Source organism: Callithrix jacchus, chromosome 2 (genome assembly GCF_049354715.1).
Source record: "Callithrix jacchus isolate 240 chromosome 2, calJac240_pri, whole genome shotgun sequence".
Taxonomy (NCBI): Eukaryota; Metazoa; Chordata; class Mammalia; order Primates; family Cebidae; genus Callithrix; species Callithrix jacchus.
The window spans coordinates 36607161-36626836 of NC_133503.1; the positions used below are offsets into that span (position 1 = coordinate 36607161).

At 41.1% G+C, this 19676-nt stretch overlaps 1 protein-coding gene across 6 annotated transcripts in view; it reads right to left on the reverse strand.

Annotated features, from left to right (window-relative positions):
* The window catches only part of CDC23 (cell division cycle 23), a 52801-nt gene that overhangs the window by 11143 nt on the left and 21982 nt on the right, over positions 1 to 19676 (reverse strand). For 2 of the 6 annotated variants that reach the window (XM_078360252.1, XM_078360242.1), the window contains 8 exons: positions 15230 to 15302; positions 11791 to 11928; positions 7100 to 7142; positions 6322 to 6412; positions 6087 to 6219; positions 3779 to 3956; positions 3600 to 3697; positions 3370 to 3451 (listed from right to left, as the gene is read on the reverse strand). In XM_078360252.1, coding sequence (XP_078216378.1) covers positions 3370 to 3451; positions 3600 to 3697; positions 3779 to 3956; positions 6087 to 6219; positions 6322 to 6412; positions 7100 to 7142; positions 11791 to 11913 — 748 coding nt within the window. In that variant the 5' untranslated portion in view covers positions 11914 to 11928; positions 15230 to 15302. Of the gene's footprint in view, positions 1 to 3369; positions 3452 to 3599; positions 3698 to 3778; positions 3957 to 6086; positions 6220 to 6321; positions 6428 to 7099; positions 7143 to 11790; positions 11929 to 15229; positions 15303 to 15388; positions 15561 to 19676 lie in introns of those variants that run through there. The other 4 variants (XM_035285634.3, XM_054252516.2, XM_008985461.5 and 1 more) reach the window with 3 other exon arrangements.

Sequence of the window (19676 nt, forward strand, 5' to 3'; positions counted from 1 at the left end):
CCCTGTCAAAAAATAAATAAAATAAAGGGCAATGGTATCCATCTGGTTACCCAATCACCAATTCCTGTCTGTTCTAGTTCCTAAATAACTTTTAAATCCAATTGCTGGCCAGGCACGGTGGTTCATGCCTGTAATCCCAGCACTTTGGGAGGCCAAGGTTGGCAATCTCCAGGAATTCGAGACCAATCTGGCCAATGTGGCAAAACCCTGTCTCTACTAAAAATACAAAAAATTAGCAGACGTGGTGGTGGGCGCCTGTAATCCCAGCTACTCAGGAGTCTGGGCAGAAGTACTGCTTGAACCCAGGAGGTGGAGGCTGCAGTAATCCGAGATCATGCCATTGCACTCCAGTCTAGGCAACAAGGGCAAAACTCCATGTCTAAATAAATAAATAAATCCAATTGCTTCTCTCCATTCCTCCTGCCAATACATCAATCTAGGCTGTCATTCCTAGGACTAAACTAGTGTAACATCCCCCCGCTACCTGGCCTCCCTGCCTCTAGTCTTGCCCTTTCTTTTTTTTAAGATGGGGTTTCACAATGTTGGCCAGGCTGGTCTTAAACTCCTGACCTCAGGTGATCCGCCCGCCTCGGCCTCCCAAAATGCTGAGATTACAGGCATGAGCCACCATACCCGGCCATCTTGCCCTTTCTCTAATCCTTCCAGCACACTGTCTCCAGACATCTTTTTTTTTTTTTTAATTTCTAAAAAAAATTTTTTAGAAATGGGATCTTACTATGTTGCCTGGGTTGGACTCTAACTCCTGAGCTCAAGTTATCCCTCTGCCACAGCCTCTGGAGTATCTGGGACTATAGGCACACACAACCGTGCCCAGCTCTTGACCACTTTAGAAAGGCATCAAGGCTCTTCAAGATCTAGCCTCTGTTTGTACATTCTTACCTCCCACACCAAGCCTCAGGCACAGTGAACTCTTTCAAGCACAATGTCTGCTGCACACTTCAATGCCTCTGTACTGTGATGCCCTTCTGAAGTCAACCCTTCTCCCTTCGAGTTCTTTTTCTTCTGCCCATCCTTTAAGCATCACCTTCTCTAAGAAGCCTTCTCTAATCTCAGGCTAATTAGATGCTTTTCCTATATATTCCCTTAGCATCTTTGGTTTACCTTAATCATAACACTCAGTGCACGAATTATAGTTGTTTCCTTTTGGTCATCTTCAATAGGCAATTCGGGTAGGTATTACAATACAAGGCACAGTGCCTGGCACAGAAAGGATGCAAAGGAGATGCTTTCCGAATAAACTGGAGCCCAGTCTCACCATAATGGAATTTATGATTTATTTATAATGCTCCAATACTGAAAAGATCATTTGATCCTTGTTAAACTGTGTTCTCACAGAATTATTTTTCTTCTTCTTTGAGACGGAGTCTAGCTTTGTCACCCAGGCTGGAGTGCAAAGGCACGATCTTGGCACACTGCAGTCTCTGCCTCCCGGGTTCAAGAGTTGCTCCCGCTTAATTAAGTCTCTCAAGTAGCTGGAACTACAGGCATGCGCCACTACACCTAGCTAATTTTTTTGTATTTTTAGTAGAGACAGAGTTTTGCCATGTTGGCCAGGCTGGTCTCGAACTCCTCCAAGTGATCTTCCTACCTTAGCCTCCCAAAGTGCTGGGATTACAGGTATGAGCCACCACATAAATTCTTCAAGGGCTAAAAAAAATTTACTGAACTACTGATGGATTAAAATTCCATCTGTTTATTAACAATATCCTAACCTGGAAAGGTACAAATATATGATGTCAATGTAATGTGACCAGACCCAGGAACAGGGAAGCTAGGCTTTCAGTCACAACCAACCAAACTTACTTTCATCCAGGATTGATCACTCACCTGTCTATGGCAACTGATTATCAGGCCACACAGCATGGCCAAGTATAGAGGGCCATGGCTATCAACTGAGGGTGAGTCTGACTCCCAGAGAACATTTGGAAATGTCTAGAAACACTTTTAGTTGTCAAATTGTCACAACTGGGGGAAGGGAGTTACTGGCATCTAGTGGGTAGAGGCCAAGGATACTGCTAACACCTGTGATGCATAGGACAGCCCCCAACAAAAAAAATTATCCAGCCCAAAATGTCAACAGTGCTCAGACTGAGCCACCCTAATGTAGGAAAACAGTCTCATCTCTTTTCAGATTCAAAATTCTTACTGCTATGAAAGGCTGGATCAAAGGTATGTATGTTTTACATAACTATTATATAGATATAGTTGCATAAGTATGCAAAAATAAATATATATATACAAAGATGTTTCTTGAAACAATGTTTATATTAATAAAAACTAGCCACAACTTATAATAATAGAAAATGACTAAATTAAAATGATGGCCAGGTTTGGTGGCTCACACATATAATTCCAGCATTTTGTGAGGCTAAGGTAGGAAGACTGCTTAAGCCCAGGGATTGGAGGTTATAGTGAGCTAAGATTGTGCCACTGTACTCCAGCCTGGGTGACAGAGCAAGACCCTATCTCTTAAAGAAAAAAAAAAAGGTACATCTATAAAATGCTAGAGAGTCATCAAAAATAATACAAGCTTAAATGTACTAACATGAAAAGATGACAAAGATATATTAAGTTTAAAGAAAGGAAGTTAGATAGCACTATGTATAATGATATCATTTTTGCAAGCAAACAATATAGACAAAGACATATACACATACTTTTATTTTTTTTTTTTGAGACAGAGTCTTGTTCTTTCACCCAGGTAAGAGTATAGTGACATGATCTCGGCTCACTGCCATGATCTCGGCTCACTGCAACCTCCACCTCCCGGGCTTAAGCAGTTCTGCCACAGCCTCCCCGTAGCTGGCATTACAGGCGCCTGCCACTGCGCCCAACTAATTTTTGTATTTTTAAAGAGACAGGGTTTTACCATGTTGGTCAGGCTGGTCTCAAACTCCTAACCTCATGATTCACCCGCCTCAGCCTCCCAAAGTGCTGGAATTACAGGCGTGAGCCACGATGCCCAGCCATACACATACATTTTTTAATATTTATGCACAGAAAAATATTCTGGAATCATGTTCACCAAACAATCCTCAGAGTGGGATTACAGTGAGCTTTTACATTCTGCGGTATGTAATTGTTACCTTTGGTACTTTTGTATTATTGGGTTTTTGTTTGTTTAAGAGATGGGCTCTCACTCTGTTGCCCAGCCCTGGATCACAGTGACGTGATTACAGCTGACTGCTGCCCTGACATCCTGGACTCAAGTGATCCTCCTGCCTCAGTCTCCTGAGTAGATAAAACTAAAAGCATGTATCACCATCCCTGGCTAACTGTGGTTATTTTCACATATATTACTTGTAATAAACATAAATCTTAAAAGAAAAAAATGTAGTTAACTCTTACCAATTACACAGCATGTTTCTACACGATATTTATCAATCTCACAGAGGTTATGAGCCAGATAACTCAACTCCGATTTCATGCTCTGGGATAAAAGAAAAAGAAATTCTAAGCATGACAAAAGAACTCCCTAAATTATTTTTCCTCTAGCTAATATAAGTGAGTGACAATCCAACCCAGGAGATTAGTGCACAAAAGAGCTTAATCAAATCCAATCAAGGGAAGCAGCTCACCCTGACATAAAGAAGGTTGGAGAATGTGTCCATATTTTCAATCCTGTAAGGGTCTTGTTTCCTTAGCTCATTAAAAATGGAGAGGGCTTTGTCAATATCTGCAGAAAGAAGATAGTTCAGAAAACAGCACAATGCACCTGTCAGGGTCTGATAGTATTCCATTGTCTTTATTCACTCACCTCTGATATTGTGATAGGCAACTGCAATTTGGGAAACAATATATGAGCTCTTAGAGAAGCCCACATCAATGAGATTCTGATACTTTTGCAGGGCCTCCTCTATCAACTGCAACTCTGTGTATATATGAGCCAGAAAAAACTCTTTCATCCAGGTGTCTGGCAAAGACAGGAACTTCAGCTGGCAGCAGGAGAGAGAGGGACACACTTAATATAACTTGACCTCTCTTCCAAACAAACATCCAGGAACTATATTGTCTAAAGGAATTTATCACTAAAATTTTATTAGAACACCTAGTAATGAAAACAGGGCAGTCCGATTAAGTGAATATGACTTAATAAGCACAACAGGGAGGAATGGCCTAGCTGGGAAAGGCTCCAAAGAAAAGACAGGATTTGAGGTGAGTCTTAGAGAATGGGGTAGGATTGGAATAGCAAAGGGAAGAGGAAGAAGACAATAGTATAGACAAGGGTAATAGCATAAGGAGAGGCAAAGCAGTCATGATGAATTTGAGTGAGTAGGATGAGGAAACTAGCTTGGTTTTCGAGGAGGCTATGTACTGGGAAGTAGTGGAAAAATAAAACTGAACTGGTAGAGTGAATCCTATGGTACAACAGATAATGTGATACAAAAGGGAACTACTGCAAATATTCAGTAAGAGAATGACATGATGACATGGAAGCTTTAAGTCTGGAAACAAGCCAGGTGGAATGACTGAAGCCTGCAAGCCCAGCATTTTGGGAAACTATGGGAGAGGATTCCTTAAGGCCAGGAGTTTGACACCAGCCCTGGTAAGAGAGTTAAACCTCATCTCCACACACACAAAAACGTTTGGAAATAGTATGCAGGGAAGCATGAAAATGGGAACCCTAGATAGAAAGTATCCATTACTTATAAGTAATCCAAATTTGAGATGACAACTGAGATGACAAAAGAAACCAAGAAAAAGAGATGCACACAAGAAAGTAACCATGGTTATGTCTCATGACTGACTAGATAAAGGGAGATAAGAGAAAAGGAAGCCACAAGTATGACTCTAATGTGTCAAGACTGGATGTCATTGTAAACAGTGATGCTAGTAAGAGTCTATCAAGTTGGGAGAAATAATTTGGTAGGCAAGACAAGGAATTTGGTTTTGCATATTTTGAATCCAGAGATTGTTTGACAAACTTTCAATAAAAGTCTAGTAGGCAGTTAGACATAGGTGAATACAGGTAAACCAAGATAAGATCTCAGATACAGATTTAGTGACATGAAGCATTACTAGGGGAAATCAACAAGATTTTAAGGCCAAAAAAGGAAGTGTATTGCTGCTTCTATTAACTACTGAAGAATAGCAAAATAAACACTATAGACAATGTCCTCTGCTAATGGCTAATAAAATGACTGCAGTTTAAAAACAACTTAATACACATTATTTCCTTAATAAGCAAATTTCTGAATCTTTACAGAATCCATGACAGCTCAGAAAAGGCCTGAACAATGTTGTTTTTTTTAGACAGAGTTTTGCTCTTTCACCCAGGCTGGAGTGAAGTAGTACAATCTGGGCTCACTGCAACACCCACCTTCCAAATTCAAGTGATTCTCCTGCCTCGGCCTCCTGAGTAGCTGGAATTACAGGCACCCACCACCACATCTGGCTAAGTTTTGTATTTTTTGTAGAGACAGGGTTTCGCCATGTTGGCCAGGCTGGTCTTGAACTCCTGACCTCAGGTGATCCACCCGCCTCAGCTTCCCAAAGTGCTAGGATTACAGGTGCGAACCACTGTACCTGGCCATAATTTTTTAATACAGTTTTTGATAGCAGAGAAACTTTTCCTATAGCATCTCTGGGATTAGGGGAGAAACTATAATAATATTGTCTATAAAATAAGTCACAGTAGGCTGGGCATGGTTGTGCGTACCTACAGGCCTAGCTACTTGAAAGGCTGAGGCAGGAGAACTGCATAAACCTAGGAGGTGGAGGTTGCAGTTAGCTGAGATCATACCACTGCACTCCAGCCTAGGTGAAAGAGCAAGACTCCGTCTCAAACAAAAACAAAAACAAGTCACTGTAGAACCGAAATGTAAAAACATGAATATGAAAAAATATTCCAATATAACTGGATGCAAATCCAACAGCAACTACCGAAAAAGAGCTAGTTATCTGTCTTTCAAAGACTTAATTCTAAAACAGTGAAAGACACCAGAGGTGCAGCAATGAGAGAACTAAAACCAAAGGCCTGCCAAAACTTCCCCCACTCCTGTATTATAACAGAATTACAGAAGTCTTGAAGCAGAGGGCTTTTCACATAGCTCATCACAATTTACCATCTCTTTGTCTGTGATCAGGTTACAGAGTTCTAACCAGGCTCCCCAATGCAAGGGCAAAACATGAGTAGCCTCCACAAACACATCAATGGCCTCTTTCACCAAGTCCAGTTTTCGAAGCACCACACCATACCTGGGCAAAAAAGAAATAATTGCAGAAGTTAATGCTATGTAATAGCTCCTTTCTACTCAGAAGAACATGTTACAGAAAGTTCCAAATTACTCTAACACTTACAGATAAAGTCCAAATCCATCAAGTTCCCGAGTTTGGTGTTTTTTGCTGAGCTCTACTCTCAGTTCTCTAAGAGCTTCATTTTTCACTTGTCCTTTTTCCAAGGGACCTAGGAAAGAAATAGAGTCTCTGTTCTAAGGTTAGGATGCTGGTTTTCATTTTCTTATTTATTTATTTTTCTAGAGACAGGGTCTTCTCTCTATGTTCCCCAGGCTGGTCTCAAACTCCTGGGCTCAAGTGAACCTCCTGCTTCAAACTCTCAAAATGCTGGGATTCCAGGTGTGAGCCACTGTACCCAGCTCATTTTCATAGACACAGATATTCTCTTTAGCATCGATAAAAGTTAAACCTGAAACCTCTAGCAAACAAAGATTATGAATGATACCTTACAAAACCCATTTACTGAATCCCAGAAATTGCAACTACTAATGGGTTTACAGTCACACTGTCAGACTCATACAGGTTTGTTTTTTTTTTAAATCTGAATTCATTATGAATGTTTAAAAATCAAAAACCACAACTAAAACTCTAAATTTCTAGCTTCAGGTTGCAGGAAACAGGTAAGGGCCAAGGGAAGAAAGACCTCACAATACAATGCCCAGATTCCCCCAACACAGCCCTCAGCTGAAGGTGGGTACAACAAGGCAGTTGAGATAAGCCAGGTGTTTCCAATTTGCAAAGGCTATCCTCAGACCATTCATATTACCTGCCTGGCTCTTGCAAGCATTTAAGTTTGCAATCCTGCTTTTTAGGTCAAAAGGTAAAAGAAAAAAATTCGTACCTAAGCTATCAACTGTTTCATCGTCCTTCTTTTTTTCTCCAGACTGTAAGAGAAAATCAACAAATAGATCTTTTTTTTCAGGTTATTCTAAAACTAGCATCCTGATCCTACCTAAAGGGCCAAGTCCAACCAAAATGGCACCTATTTTTAGTCATTAATTTTATTTTATTTTATATTTTTCAGACAGTCTCACTTTGCTTTGTTGCCCAGGCTGTAGCACGGTAGTGCAATCTCAGCTTACTGCAACCTCTGCCTCCCAGGTTCAAGTGATTCTCCAGCCTCAGCCTCCCAAGTAGCTGGGATTTTAGGTTCCAACCACCATGGCTGGCTAATTTTTGTATTTTTAGTAGAGATGGCGTTCCACCATCCTGGCCAGACTGGTCTCAAACTCCTGACTTCAAGTGATCTGCCCACCTTGGCTTCCCAGAGTGCTGGAATTACAGGCATGAGCCACTGTGCCCAGCTGGTCACTAATTTTAAGTAACTCTTCAGGGGCTCGCTAGCCAAATCTGGAGTTATCTGAGCACCAAAATAAGTAATGAATTATGTGCAATTAAAAATATGGGAGTCCATACCAATACTAAACAGATAAATAAATGGGGAAAGGGAGGGAAGGCTCTTTCTTAAAGTAGAATGCCAAGTGTTGAGGAGTAAAAGTAGACAGATGCTAGAGTAGAAAAATTATCATTTTGCAACATTATAGTAAAGACTACTTCAGATAAAAATTAATAATAAATATTAAATTTAGAGAAAAATTTGTATGAGGAGCAAGATATTTGCATGGTCTTAAAGTGTATCCCCACAGATTGTTGAGTTGCAAGGGAAACAATAGTAACCACACTGGAGAAAATGGATAACATCTTCATCAAATGATAAAAATTAACTTTAGCAGTGAGGGGGATTATGGACATTATGTAACACTAATACAATGCCCTGTGAAAAAACATCAGACATATCCAAAATGAAGAATGTTCTATTAACTAAAGGGAAAGATTCATGTAGCAGGAATATGTGAAAAAAGAAAGAAGGTGGGGAAAGGAAAGGAAGGGGAAATGGAAACGAAAAAGAAGTCAAAACGACAGAATATACAACACAAGGTGAACCCTAATGTAAACTGCAGACTTTTGTTGATAACAATGTATCAATACTGGTTCATTGATTATAACAAATGTATTACACTGGTGCAGGATATTGATGGTGAGAGAAGCTCTGTGATGGGGGAGAAGGAGGTATATGGGAACTCCTGTACTTTCTGTTCAATTTTGCTGTGAACCTAAAACTGCTCTAAAAAATAGTCTATTAATTAAAAAAAAAAAAAAAAAGAAACAGGAAAGGAAGAACTATAAGTTTCAAAAAAAAAGTCAATGTCATAAAGGACAAATAAGGCTATTCCAGATTAATGGAAATTAAAGAGACAAGACAACTGATCCTAGATTGTACTGAGGGTGAAATGCTATAGAAGATACTGCTAAGTCAATTCAATTGACAAGATTGGAATTTGGTAGAGCACCATGGCTCATGCCTGTAATTCCAGCACTTTGGGAGGCTGAGGCTGGTGGATTACCTGAGGTCAGGAGTTCAAGAGCAGCCTGGCCAACATGGCAAAACCCCATCTTTACTAAAAAATACAAAAATTAGCCGGGCGTGGTGATGAGTGCCTATAATCCCAGCTACTCAGGAGGCTGAGGCTGGAGAATCCCTTGAACCCCTGAAGTGGAGGTTGCAGTGAGCTGAGATCACACCACTGCACTCCAGCCGGGGTGACAGATCTAGAATCCGTCTCAAAAAAAAAAAAAAAACAAAAAAAAAACTGGAATTCAGTTGTAGATTAAATATGGTATCAAATACCATATTTAACAATATGGTATGTTAAATTTACTAAAGGTGGTAATTACATTGTGGTTACTTAAGAAAATGTCCTTATTCTAAAGAGAATACACTGAAGCATTTAGGGGTAAAGAATGATGATATCTGCAACTTATTCTCAAATGGTTCAGAGTAAAACAATTCCATAGGTATGTACACATTGTATAGACATAAAGAAGTAGAGAGAAATGATAAAACAAAGACGATTAACGTTCACATTAGGCAAATCCGGATAGAGTATGTGAGTGCCAGGTGCAAGTGGCTCACGCCTGTAATCCCAGCACTTCGGGAGGCCAAGGCAGGTGGATCACTTGAGGTCAGGAGTTCGAGACCAGCCTGACCAATATGGTGAAACCCCATCTCTACTAAAATTACAAAAATTAACCAGGCAGGGTGGCATGCATCTGTAGTCCCAGCTACTCAGGAGGCTGATGCAGAATCGCTTGAATCCGGGAGGTGGAGGTTGCAGTGAGGCGAGATCATGCCACTGCACTCCAGCCTGAGCGACAGAGCGAGACTCCATCAAAAAAAAAAAAAAGAGTACGTCAGTATTCTTTGTACTATTCTATTCTTGCAACTTGTCAATTTGGAATTATTTTTAAATAAAAGGTGTAAACATTAAGACTCTTTTTTCTTTCAGTTTTTTTTTGTTGTTGTCAGAGACAGGGTCTTTCTCTGTTTCCCAGGCTGGAGTACAGTGGTGCAATCTCTACTCACTGCAACCTCCACCTCCTGGGCTAAAGCAATCTTCCTACCTCAGCCTCCCAAGTAGCTGGGGCCACAGGCATGTGCCACCACACCTGGCTAATTACTGTATTTTTTTGTAGAGATGGGGTTTCACCATGCTGCCCAGGCTTCCTTTTATGTTTTATATATTTGCCTTAAGGAACTTTATTTTATCACAAACTTCAGCAAATGCTGGTTCTATTCTACCATAACTCATCCAAATTAGTGTTTCTACAAAGGTATAGATTATATTTGAAAGATTTAACTTTTTAAATCCCATAATTTCAAAATATCTTTGTTCAATTCATGGAGATAAGCAAAATGTGGTATATAAATACAATGGAATCCTATTAAACCTTAAAAAGGAAGGAAATCCTTATATGTGCTACAACATGGATGAAACTTGACAGTATTATGTTAAATGAAATAAGCCAGTTACAAAAAGACTAATACTGCATGATTCTACTTATGTAAGGTACTTAGAGTAGTCCAGATCATAGAAATAGAAATTAGAATGGTTTTGCAAAGGGGTCCAACTTGGGGAATGGAAAAATGGGTATAGAATGGTTTAATGGGTATAGAATTTTAGTTTTACAAGATAAAAAATGTTCTAGTGATGGAGGTGGTGATGGTTGCCTTAAAAAATGGTAAAATGGGGCTGGGTGCGGTGGCTCACACCTGTAATCCCAGCACTTCAGGAGGCTGAGGTGGGTGGATCACCTGAGGTCAAGAGTTCAAGACCAGCCTGACCAACATGGAGAAACCCCGTCTCTAACAAAAATACAAAAATTAGCCCAGTGTGGTGGCACATGCCTGTAATCCCTGCTACTCGGAAGGCTGAGGCAGGAGAATCACTTGAACCTGGGAGGCAGAGGTTGCGGTGAGCTGAGATCACACCATTGCACTCCAGCCTGGGCAACAAGAGCAAAATTGCATCTCAAAAAAAAAAAGTTAAAATGGTAAATTAAAACAAAGATGACTTAAACATAGTCTATAACTGCAGGAATTTACCATGCTTGCCAAATACAAAATATGCTAATAGTTAATCAAATCAGAAAATCTGAAAGCTGAATTGCTCCAAAACCTAAAAGCCTAAAACTTTTTTTTTTGAGACAGAGTCTTGCTGTTGTTGCCCAGGATGGAGTGCAATGGTGTGATCTTGGCTCACTGCAACCTACACCTCCCAGGTTTCAGCAATTCTCCACCCTCAGCGTCCTGAGTAGCTCGGACTACAGGCCACCATGCCCAGCTAATTTATGTATTTTTAATAGAGCTGGGGTGTCACCATGTTGGCCAGGCTGATCTCGAACTCCTGACCTCAGGTTATCCACCAGCCTTGGCCTCCCAAAGTGCTGGGATTACAGGTGTGAGCCACCACGCCTGGCCCAAAACTTTCTGAACACTAATATGACACTCAAAGGAAATGCTCACTGGAGTATTTTTTATTTCAACCAGTAAGTATAATGCAAATATACCAAAATCTGAAAAGAATCTGAAATCTAAAACACTTTTGGTCTCCAGCATTTCAAATAAAGGATACTCTACTTATACTAGGAAATGAGGAGTATATAAAATGTTTTTAAAATCAATTTATATAGAAAACAACTAAGAAAAAGTAGGAAAGTAAATTCATGTTTCAAAGTAAAATAATAAATTATACTTAAATTATTATTCAATACAGTATTAAATTGGTTTACTTGCATTGTCCTTTAAAGTCATAATTTTTAATAGTCATGAAAGAAAAACAACCAATATACTATAAAAATGATAAATGAATTTATAAATTTAAAAATCAGCCCAGGCTTTTTAACTTAATTCTTACACAATAATATTAATTCACAGACATGAAGAACCTTATATAACCTAAAGCAAATAATCCAGTTGTTATTTATCCTGTTAGTTATTCCTAAGAATATTTTCTTCTGTACCACTATTTTTAACTTATTTATGATATCCTTTTTTTATTAATGCGAAGTATTTATAAAGTACATTCATTCAGTGGCCCATTGCTAAGCTATTTAAAAGATTTAACTTTTTCCATTGGTTCTAAATATTGATGCTTCACTAAAGGCAGAATGACATCTTAAAATGGCCCTCACCAGATATCGGGAATACATATACAGAAAATAGGCTTTCTTGCTATTGCAGCCATGCAGGAAATGTGCTGCCCGATCATACTCTTTAACATCAAAGTAGGCCTTGGCTAGGGTATAGGCATCCATATCCTGAGCATCCTCCTAAAAAAGAAACAAACTTACGTAAGTGGTTGGGAATAGAACAACAAAAGTTCAAAACTAAAAAGCATATCGTTAATTTCAAGATGTAAGAGAAAAATGATTATTTTCTTCCTCCTAAAACTCCAGAACATGTAGATGCATATATATATATTATATATATAATTTTATATATTTAGTTTATTACCAAGTAAGCCCATAGAACTCTTTTTTTTTTTGAAATAGAGTCTCACTCTGTCACCAGCTGGAGTGCAGCGGCACAATCTCAGCTCACAGAGTCAAGCGACTGTCATGCCCCAGGTGCCAAGTAACTGGGATTACAGGTGTGTGCCACCACTTCCAGCTAATTTTTGTCTTTTTAGTAGTGGTTTTGCCAAGCTGGCCAAACTGGTCTCAAACTCCTGACCTCAAGTGATCTGCCTGCCTCAGCATCCCAAAGTGCTAGAATTACAGGCATGAGTCATTGCACCCAGCCAAACTTTTCTTTCTAAAATATTTTTTTAAAATGAAAAGATGGAGAAAAAACAAAATTTGAAAAACTTAAACCAACACACTCATAAATGCATATTGTTTGTTTTTTTTTTTTTTTTTGAGACAGAGTTTCACTCTTGTGACTCAGGCTGGAGTGCAATGGCTCAATCTCAGCTCACCGAAACCTCCACCTCCTGGGTTCAGGCAATTCTCCTGCCTCAGCCTCCCGAGTAGCTGGGATTACAGGCACGCACCACCATGCCCAGCTAATTTTTTGTATTTTTAGTAGAGACGGGATTTCACCATGTTGACCAGATGGTCTCGATGTCTTGACCTCATGACCCACCCGCCTCGGCCTCCCAAAGTGCTGGGATTATAGGCGTGAGCCACCGCACCCAGCCAATAAATCACAGTTTTAAGGTTTACTCTAGTTTAAACTTTAGATCAAAACATTACTCTGGGGTTCTTTTTAGAGATACTCCTTAGAGAAGACCTGAAAACACTAAGTGGACAACAAATTAGTAAAGAGTCAGCTGAATCAATCCTTCTCATAGCAAACTGAAAGCTATTAAACAAACCAATAGCTAACACTTAACAATAATTCAATAATGGTCAGGTTTCTTCGAAGTCTGTAAAATCCCTATGCATAATATGAACCCTCAGGAGAGGGTAATAGGTACTGAGGCCCTACTTCTCAATAAATATGCTTTATTTACTTATTCAATAATTATTGATCCTATTTAGGGAACACTTATACACCGTTGGTGGAACTATAAGTTAGTTCAGCCTCTTTCTGTGAACAAAGCAGTTCACAGATGTCTCAAAGAACTAAAAATAGACTTACCATTTGACTCAACAATCCCATTACTCAGTATATACCCAAAGGAAAATAAATTATTCTACCAAAAAGACACCTGCACTCGCTTGTTTACCAGTATTCACAATAGCAAAGACATGGAACCAATCTAGGTGCCCATCAATGATGCACTAAAGAAAATGTGGTACTTATACACCAGGGAATACTACACAGCCATAAAAAAGAGAGAACAAAATCACACCCTTTGCAGTAACACGGATAAAGTTAGAGGCCATTATCCTAAGTGAATTAACACAGAAATAGAAACCCAAATGTAGCATGTTCTCACTTGTAAGTGGAAGCTAATCACTGGGTACACATGGACATAGATATGGGAACAACAGACACTGGGGACTCCAAAAGGGGGAAGGAGGAAAGGAAATGTTGAAAACTATCTGGCCAGGCACAGTGGCTCATGTTTGTAATCCCAGCGCTTTGGGAGGCTGAAGCAGGTGGATCACCTGAAGTCAGGAGTTTGAGAACAGCCTGGTCAACATGGTGAAACCCCATGTCTACTAAAAATACAAAAAATTAGCTGGTCATGGTGGTGGCTGCCTGTAATCCAAGCTACTCAGGAGGCTGAGGCAAGAGAATCTCTTGAATCCAAGAGGCGGAGGTTGCAGTGAGCCAAGATCGCACCATTGCACTCCAATCCAGCCTCGGCAACAAGAGCAAGACTTCGTATTAAAAAAAAAAGAAAAGAAAGTAAACTATCTATCATGTATTATGTTCACTATTTGGATGAGGAGTTTAACTAAAGCCCCAAACTTCAGACTCACACAAAATATTCCTGTAACAAACCTGCACACTGCGCATGTAGCCCCTGAATCTAAAATTTAAACAACAAAAACAAGTATTTATCCTAGTTAGGACCAATGATGGTCCTAGGCACTATGAAAGTGGGCACAGGAGTAAAAGCTAGTAAGATATAAACTGCAATGACTAAAAAAATTTACTTAAGAGTGTACCATATGCTTTACTATTGCTTTATTTAAACTTCTTGAAAACCCAGCAATTATTAACATTACCTGTAGATGAGGAGGTTGTCACTTAGAAATCACTTGCCCACCTTGGTGCTACTAATAAAGAACTTGACTGAAATATAGATGCAAGCACCATACACTTCTAAGCAGTCTATATTATTATCTCAATGTCCCCATGGAGTAGATACTATTACTATCATCACTGCACAGATGAGGAAATTGGCTCAGATGTTTAAGTTGCCAAAGGTCATTTGAACCCAAGGTCGTCTCAACTCAGCACCTAAACTCAATCATTATTTGCTATGCTGATCAGACAACAATGTAGGTTTTGTAAAAACTTTTTTTTTGGAGACAGAGTCGCTCTGCTGCTCAGGCTGGAGTACAATGGGCGATCTCAGCTCACTGCAACTTTTGTCTCCCGGGTTAAAGCGATTCTCCTGCCTCAGCCTCCTGAGAAGCTGAGATTACAGGCGTGCACTACCACACCCGGCTAATTTTTGTATTTTTAGTAGAGACGGGGTTTCACCGTGTTGGCCAGGCTGGTCTTGAACTCCTAACCTCGTGATCCGCCCACCTCAGCCTCCCAAAGTGCTGGATTACGGGCGTGAGCCACCGCACTCGGCCAGAACGTTTGATTCTTCTCATCCACTTGAGTGTTATGAGATACTCTTATGATAATTCCTTATAATAATATTTACTATTATGAGGCACTAATGTCTAGGTTTGGCTATAAGCCCTGAAAGGCTGAAATCATAAGCAATAATTGTTTACTAATTCTCTCCAGCTTTAAATAAGAGCACCACCAGGGCTTTCAAAACTCAAGAAAACTACATGGATAAAATCACTTAAAACACCCAGCTCTTTTAAATGCTTGAATTCCCTCTACAAACACTCCTGCTAAGCAGTTTGCCCCCCACCAGTGACAGGGCACTCAGTGGTTCTTGAGGCACACCCCTGGGTTGACGGGGAGCGCTCACAGTAAAGATGTCCTTACCTCTGTAACAGGCGGAGGCGGCTGCAGCTCGGCCAGAGGTAATGCGGGAAGAGAGAAGGCCAACTCCGCTGACCTGGAACACCGACACAAACTGATCAGCTCGACAAGCCCCCAAGGCCAAGGATCCAAGCCCGGTCTCTTCCCACTCCAACATCTCACCATTTGCTACTGTGCAGTAGGCCCCGCTCCCGGGTAAGGCCCGCAATAAGCAGCAGTTGCTTTTTAATTTCCCGCAAATCTGAGAAATCGCTGTTCGTGGACAGGACAGGCGCCACTGCCGCCGTCACAGCCACCGGGACTATGGAGGTACTCGCAGCCATTTTCTCGACTCGGGCCACTCCAGCCAATCACCAGCGATAATACTGGTTGCCCATCTTCTCCAAAAATATCTGCCTGTGATTGGTCGCCTCTTGCTCCAGCAAAACTAATCATAGGTCGTACTTATGAAAACGTCACGAAGAGGCGGGGAAAAAGAAATAATTACACTCCCGATTGGCCAAGAGCTACTAAGGCGGCAAAGTTAGAACAAGAGATAGGCGGGGCGAGGGGGAAGCCACGACCTCTGGGCGGGGCGGGGAAGAGGGAAATGAGTGACTGGGAAAAGTGAACTGGGAAGCTAAGGGTGGGAATAGGGGCCAGAAAGAGTGGAGAAGGGAGAGTGACTTTCACTTTAGGGGTGGTGTGATTGGACGAAAAATAGGGTGTAGTTTCAGGGCTGACTCTATACTAAAGTGATGTATATACTAGGAAAGATGCACGGTAACCTCTGGATTTTTCTTTAAAATAGGAAGTCGTATCGCCCCATGTGGAGAATCATTTTTCTTCTACCTTTTTTTTTTTTTTTTTTTTTTGAGACGGAGTCTTACTCTGACTCCCTGCTTGGAGTGCAGTGGCACGATCTCAGTTCACTGCAACCTCTGCCTCCTGGATTCAAGCGATTCTTCTGCCTCAGCCTCCCGAATAGCTGGGACTACAGACGCGTGCCACCACGCCGGGCTGATTTTTTGTATTTTTAGTAGAGACAGGGTTTCACCATGTTAGCCAGGATGGTCTCGATTTCCTGACCTCGTGATCCGCCCGCTTCGGCCTCCCAAAGTGCTGGGATTACAGGCTTGAGCCACCGCGTCCGGCCTGTCTACCCTTTCTTACCCCGGGTACCGCGGGGAGGTGGGGTGAGAGCATTTTTCTATAACCTTTATTTAACAACAATTGTTAACATTTACTATTTATTGAGGACTTATCCTGCAACAGTTTCTGCCCTTTTACATGTATAATCTGGTTTAATCCTAAAAACAGCACTATGATATTCGTATCATCCCAATTTTATAAATAGAAAAACGGAAGCTCAGAGAAATTCTATCACTCTTCCAAGGAAAGAGTCTAGACTATAAACCAGATTTGACTCCAAAGCCCCGTGTTCTTAAACATTACGTGAACATTTTCCATGGTTTTTGGTTTTTACCCTTTCATAGTAATACGCTATCTTACCAACTCTCAGGAATTTTTTGAAACCATTTTGCATTCCTTGGGTGTTATCTAGAAGTTATCTATTTTTAAATTTTAATTTTTTTACTTATTTTAAGAAAGGGTCTCACTCTGTCATCCAGGCTGGAGTGCCCGTGGCCCAATCAAGGCTTGATGCATTCTTCAACTCCTGGGCTCCAGTGATCCTCCCACCTCAGCCTCTCAAGTAGCTGGGAACACAGTTATGTGCCACCATACCCAGCTAATTTTTTTTGTAATTTTTTAAGGGACAGAGTTTCCCTATGATGCCCAGGTCTCAAACTCCTGGGCTCAAATAATCCTCCTGCCTTGGCCTCCCAAAGTACTGGAATTACAGGCATAAATCATCATGCCCAGCCCATTTTACCCTTTAAAAAAATCAATTTGTGGGCCTATAATCCCAGTGCTTTGGGAGGCTGAGGCAGGATGATCATTTGAGCCCAGGTGTTGAAGACTATCCTGGGCAACATAGCAAGACCTCCCTATCACTACTATTGTAAAAAAATTTTTTTATAATTATCCAGGCATGGTGGTGCATGCCTGTACTCCCAGCTACTCGGGAGGCTGAGATGGGAGGAGTTTGAGGTTGCAGTGAGCTATGATTGCACCACTGTTCTCCAGCCCAGATGACAGAAACTCTACCTCCCCCCCACCTCAAAAAAAGAAGTAATGTTAATAGCAAAAACTTGAAGAATACATTAACTATAAAGAAAAATATGGTGGGCACAGTGGCTCATGCCTGTAATCTCAGCACTTTGGGAGACTGAGGCAGGTGGATTACTTGAGGTCAGGAATTCTAGACCAGCCTGACCAATGTGGCGAAACCCCGTCTCTACCAAAAATACAAAAATTAGCCAGGTGCGATGGTGTGCACCTGTAGTCCCAGCTACACAAGAAGCTGAGGCAGGAGAATTGCTCAAACCCAAGAGCCAAGATCATGCCACTGTACTCCAGCCTGGGCAACAAGAGCAAAATTCTGTCTCAAAAATTTTTTTAAATAATTAGTTAATTTAAAAAAGAGGAGAATATGTAGAACACTAACTCCCACCCAAAGGAAATCACTGGTTTCTGTGTTTTTTTCCATCCATCCATGTACATAGCTTCATACTGCCACGCTGCCCACATTTGTCATTTGATAATTTGCTACAAGTATTTTCACAAGTTAATATTCTTCCAAATCATGATACCTAATAACTGCATGGTAATCCATTATATAAATGTACCATAAATTGACCAGGCACAGTGGCTTATGCCTTAATCCCAGCAGTTTAGGAGGCTGAGGCAAGCAGATCACCTGAGATCAGGAGTTGGAGACCAGCCTGGCCAATGTGGCAAAACCCCATCTCTACCAAAAATACAAAAATTAGCAGGGAATGATGGTGCACCTGTAACCCCAGCTGCTCGGGAGGCTGAGGCAGGAGAATTGCTTGAATCCAGGAAACGGAGGTTGGAGTGAGCTGAGATCATGCCACTGCACTCCAGCCTGGGCGACAGAGCAAGACTCCATATCAAAACAAAAATCCATAATATTTGAAACATATAATACTCAATTGAGTAGAACTAGCACTCTGTCACTCTAGACTTATGCAATCCTCCTGCCTCAGCCTCTCCAGTATCTTGGATTACAGACAGGTACAACCACATATGGATAATTTTCTTTTCTTTACTTTAGAGATGAAGGTCTTACTATGTTGCCCAGGCTGGTCTGGAACATCTGGACTCAAGTGATCCTTCTGCCTCAACCTCTAGAGTAGCTGGGATTGCAGGTGTGAGCCACTAGCCTGGCCAAATTCACCCTTTTGATATATATAATTCAGTGGTTTTTAGTATATTAACATAGTTGCACAACTATCACCACTACCCTATTCCAGAACATTTTCATCATCTGAGAAAGAAACCCCATATCTGTTACCAGGCACTTCCCATTCTCCCCTCCCTCCAGCCCCTGACAATATTTTCTGTTGGTACTATTGTTTTCTACAGCCCCCAAAGATTTCTTTCCCTGCTAGATAAGATTTTTTATTAGATGAATGCAACTCACAGGTATGTTGAAGAGAACTTTAAGGAAAATTTACAGGATTCTCATTTGTAAGCACCTAAGCACCGTCTTTTTTTTTTTTTTTTTTTGAGACAGAGTCTTGTTTTGTCGCCAGGCGCCAGGCTAGAGTGCAGTGGCATGATCTCGGCTCACTGCAACCTCCACCTCCCGGGTTCAAGCAATTCTCCTGCCTCAGCCTCCCGAGTAGCTGGGACTACAGGTGCATGCCACCATGACCAGCTAATTTTTTAATTTTTTTAGTAGAGATGTGGGTTTCACCATGTTGGCCAGAATGGTCTCAATCTCTTGACCTCGTGATCCACCTGCCTTGGCCTCCCAAAGTGCTGGGTTTACAGGCGTGAGCCATGGCACCCGGCCTGTAAGCACCTTCTTAAGTTGTATTTCAACATCAGGGTTTCTTATGCTTGGGGTCTTTAACTATTATCCATTGCAGGTAATTTTTATTGCAAATAATTATAGTAGCTTTATTCTTAATCACCAATAATTGTAAATAACCCAAATATCTTTTTTTTTTTTTTTTTTGAGATGGAGTTTTGCTCTTGTTGCCCAGGCTGGGGTGCAGTGGTGTGATCTCAGCTCACTGCAACCTCTGCCTCCTGGGTTCAAGCGACTCTCCTGCCTCAGCCTCCTAAGTAGCTGGGATTACAGGCATCTGCCACCACTCGCAGCTAATTCTGTATTTTTAGTAGAGACGGGGTTTCTCCATGTTGGTCAGGCTGGTCTCGAACTCCCATCCTTAGGTGATCCACTCGCCTCAGTCTCCCAAAGTGCTGAAATTAGAGGCATGAGCCACTGCGCCCCACCCCAAATATCTTTTTTTCCTTTTTTGAGACAGAGTTTCGCTCTTGTTGCCCAGGCTGGAGTGCAATGTTGCGATCTCGGCTC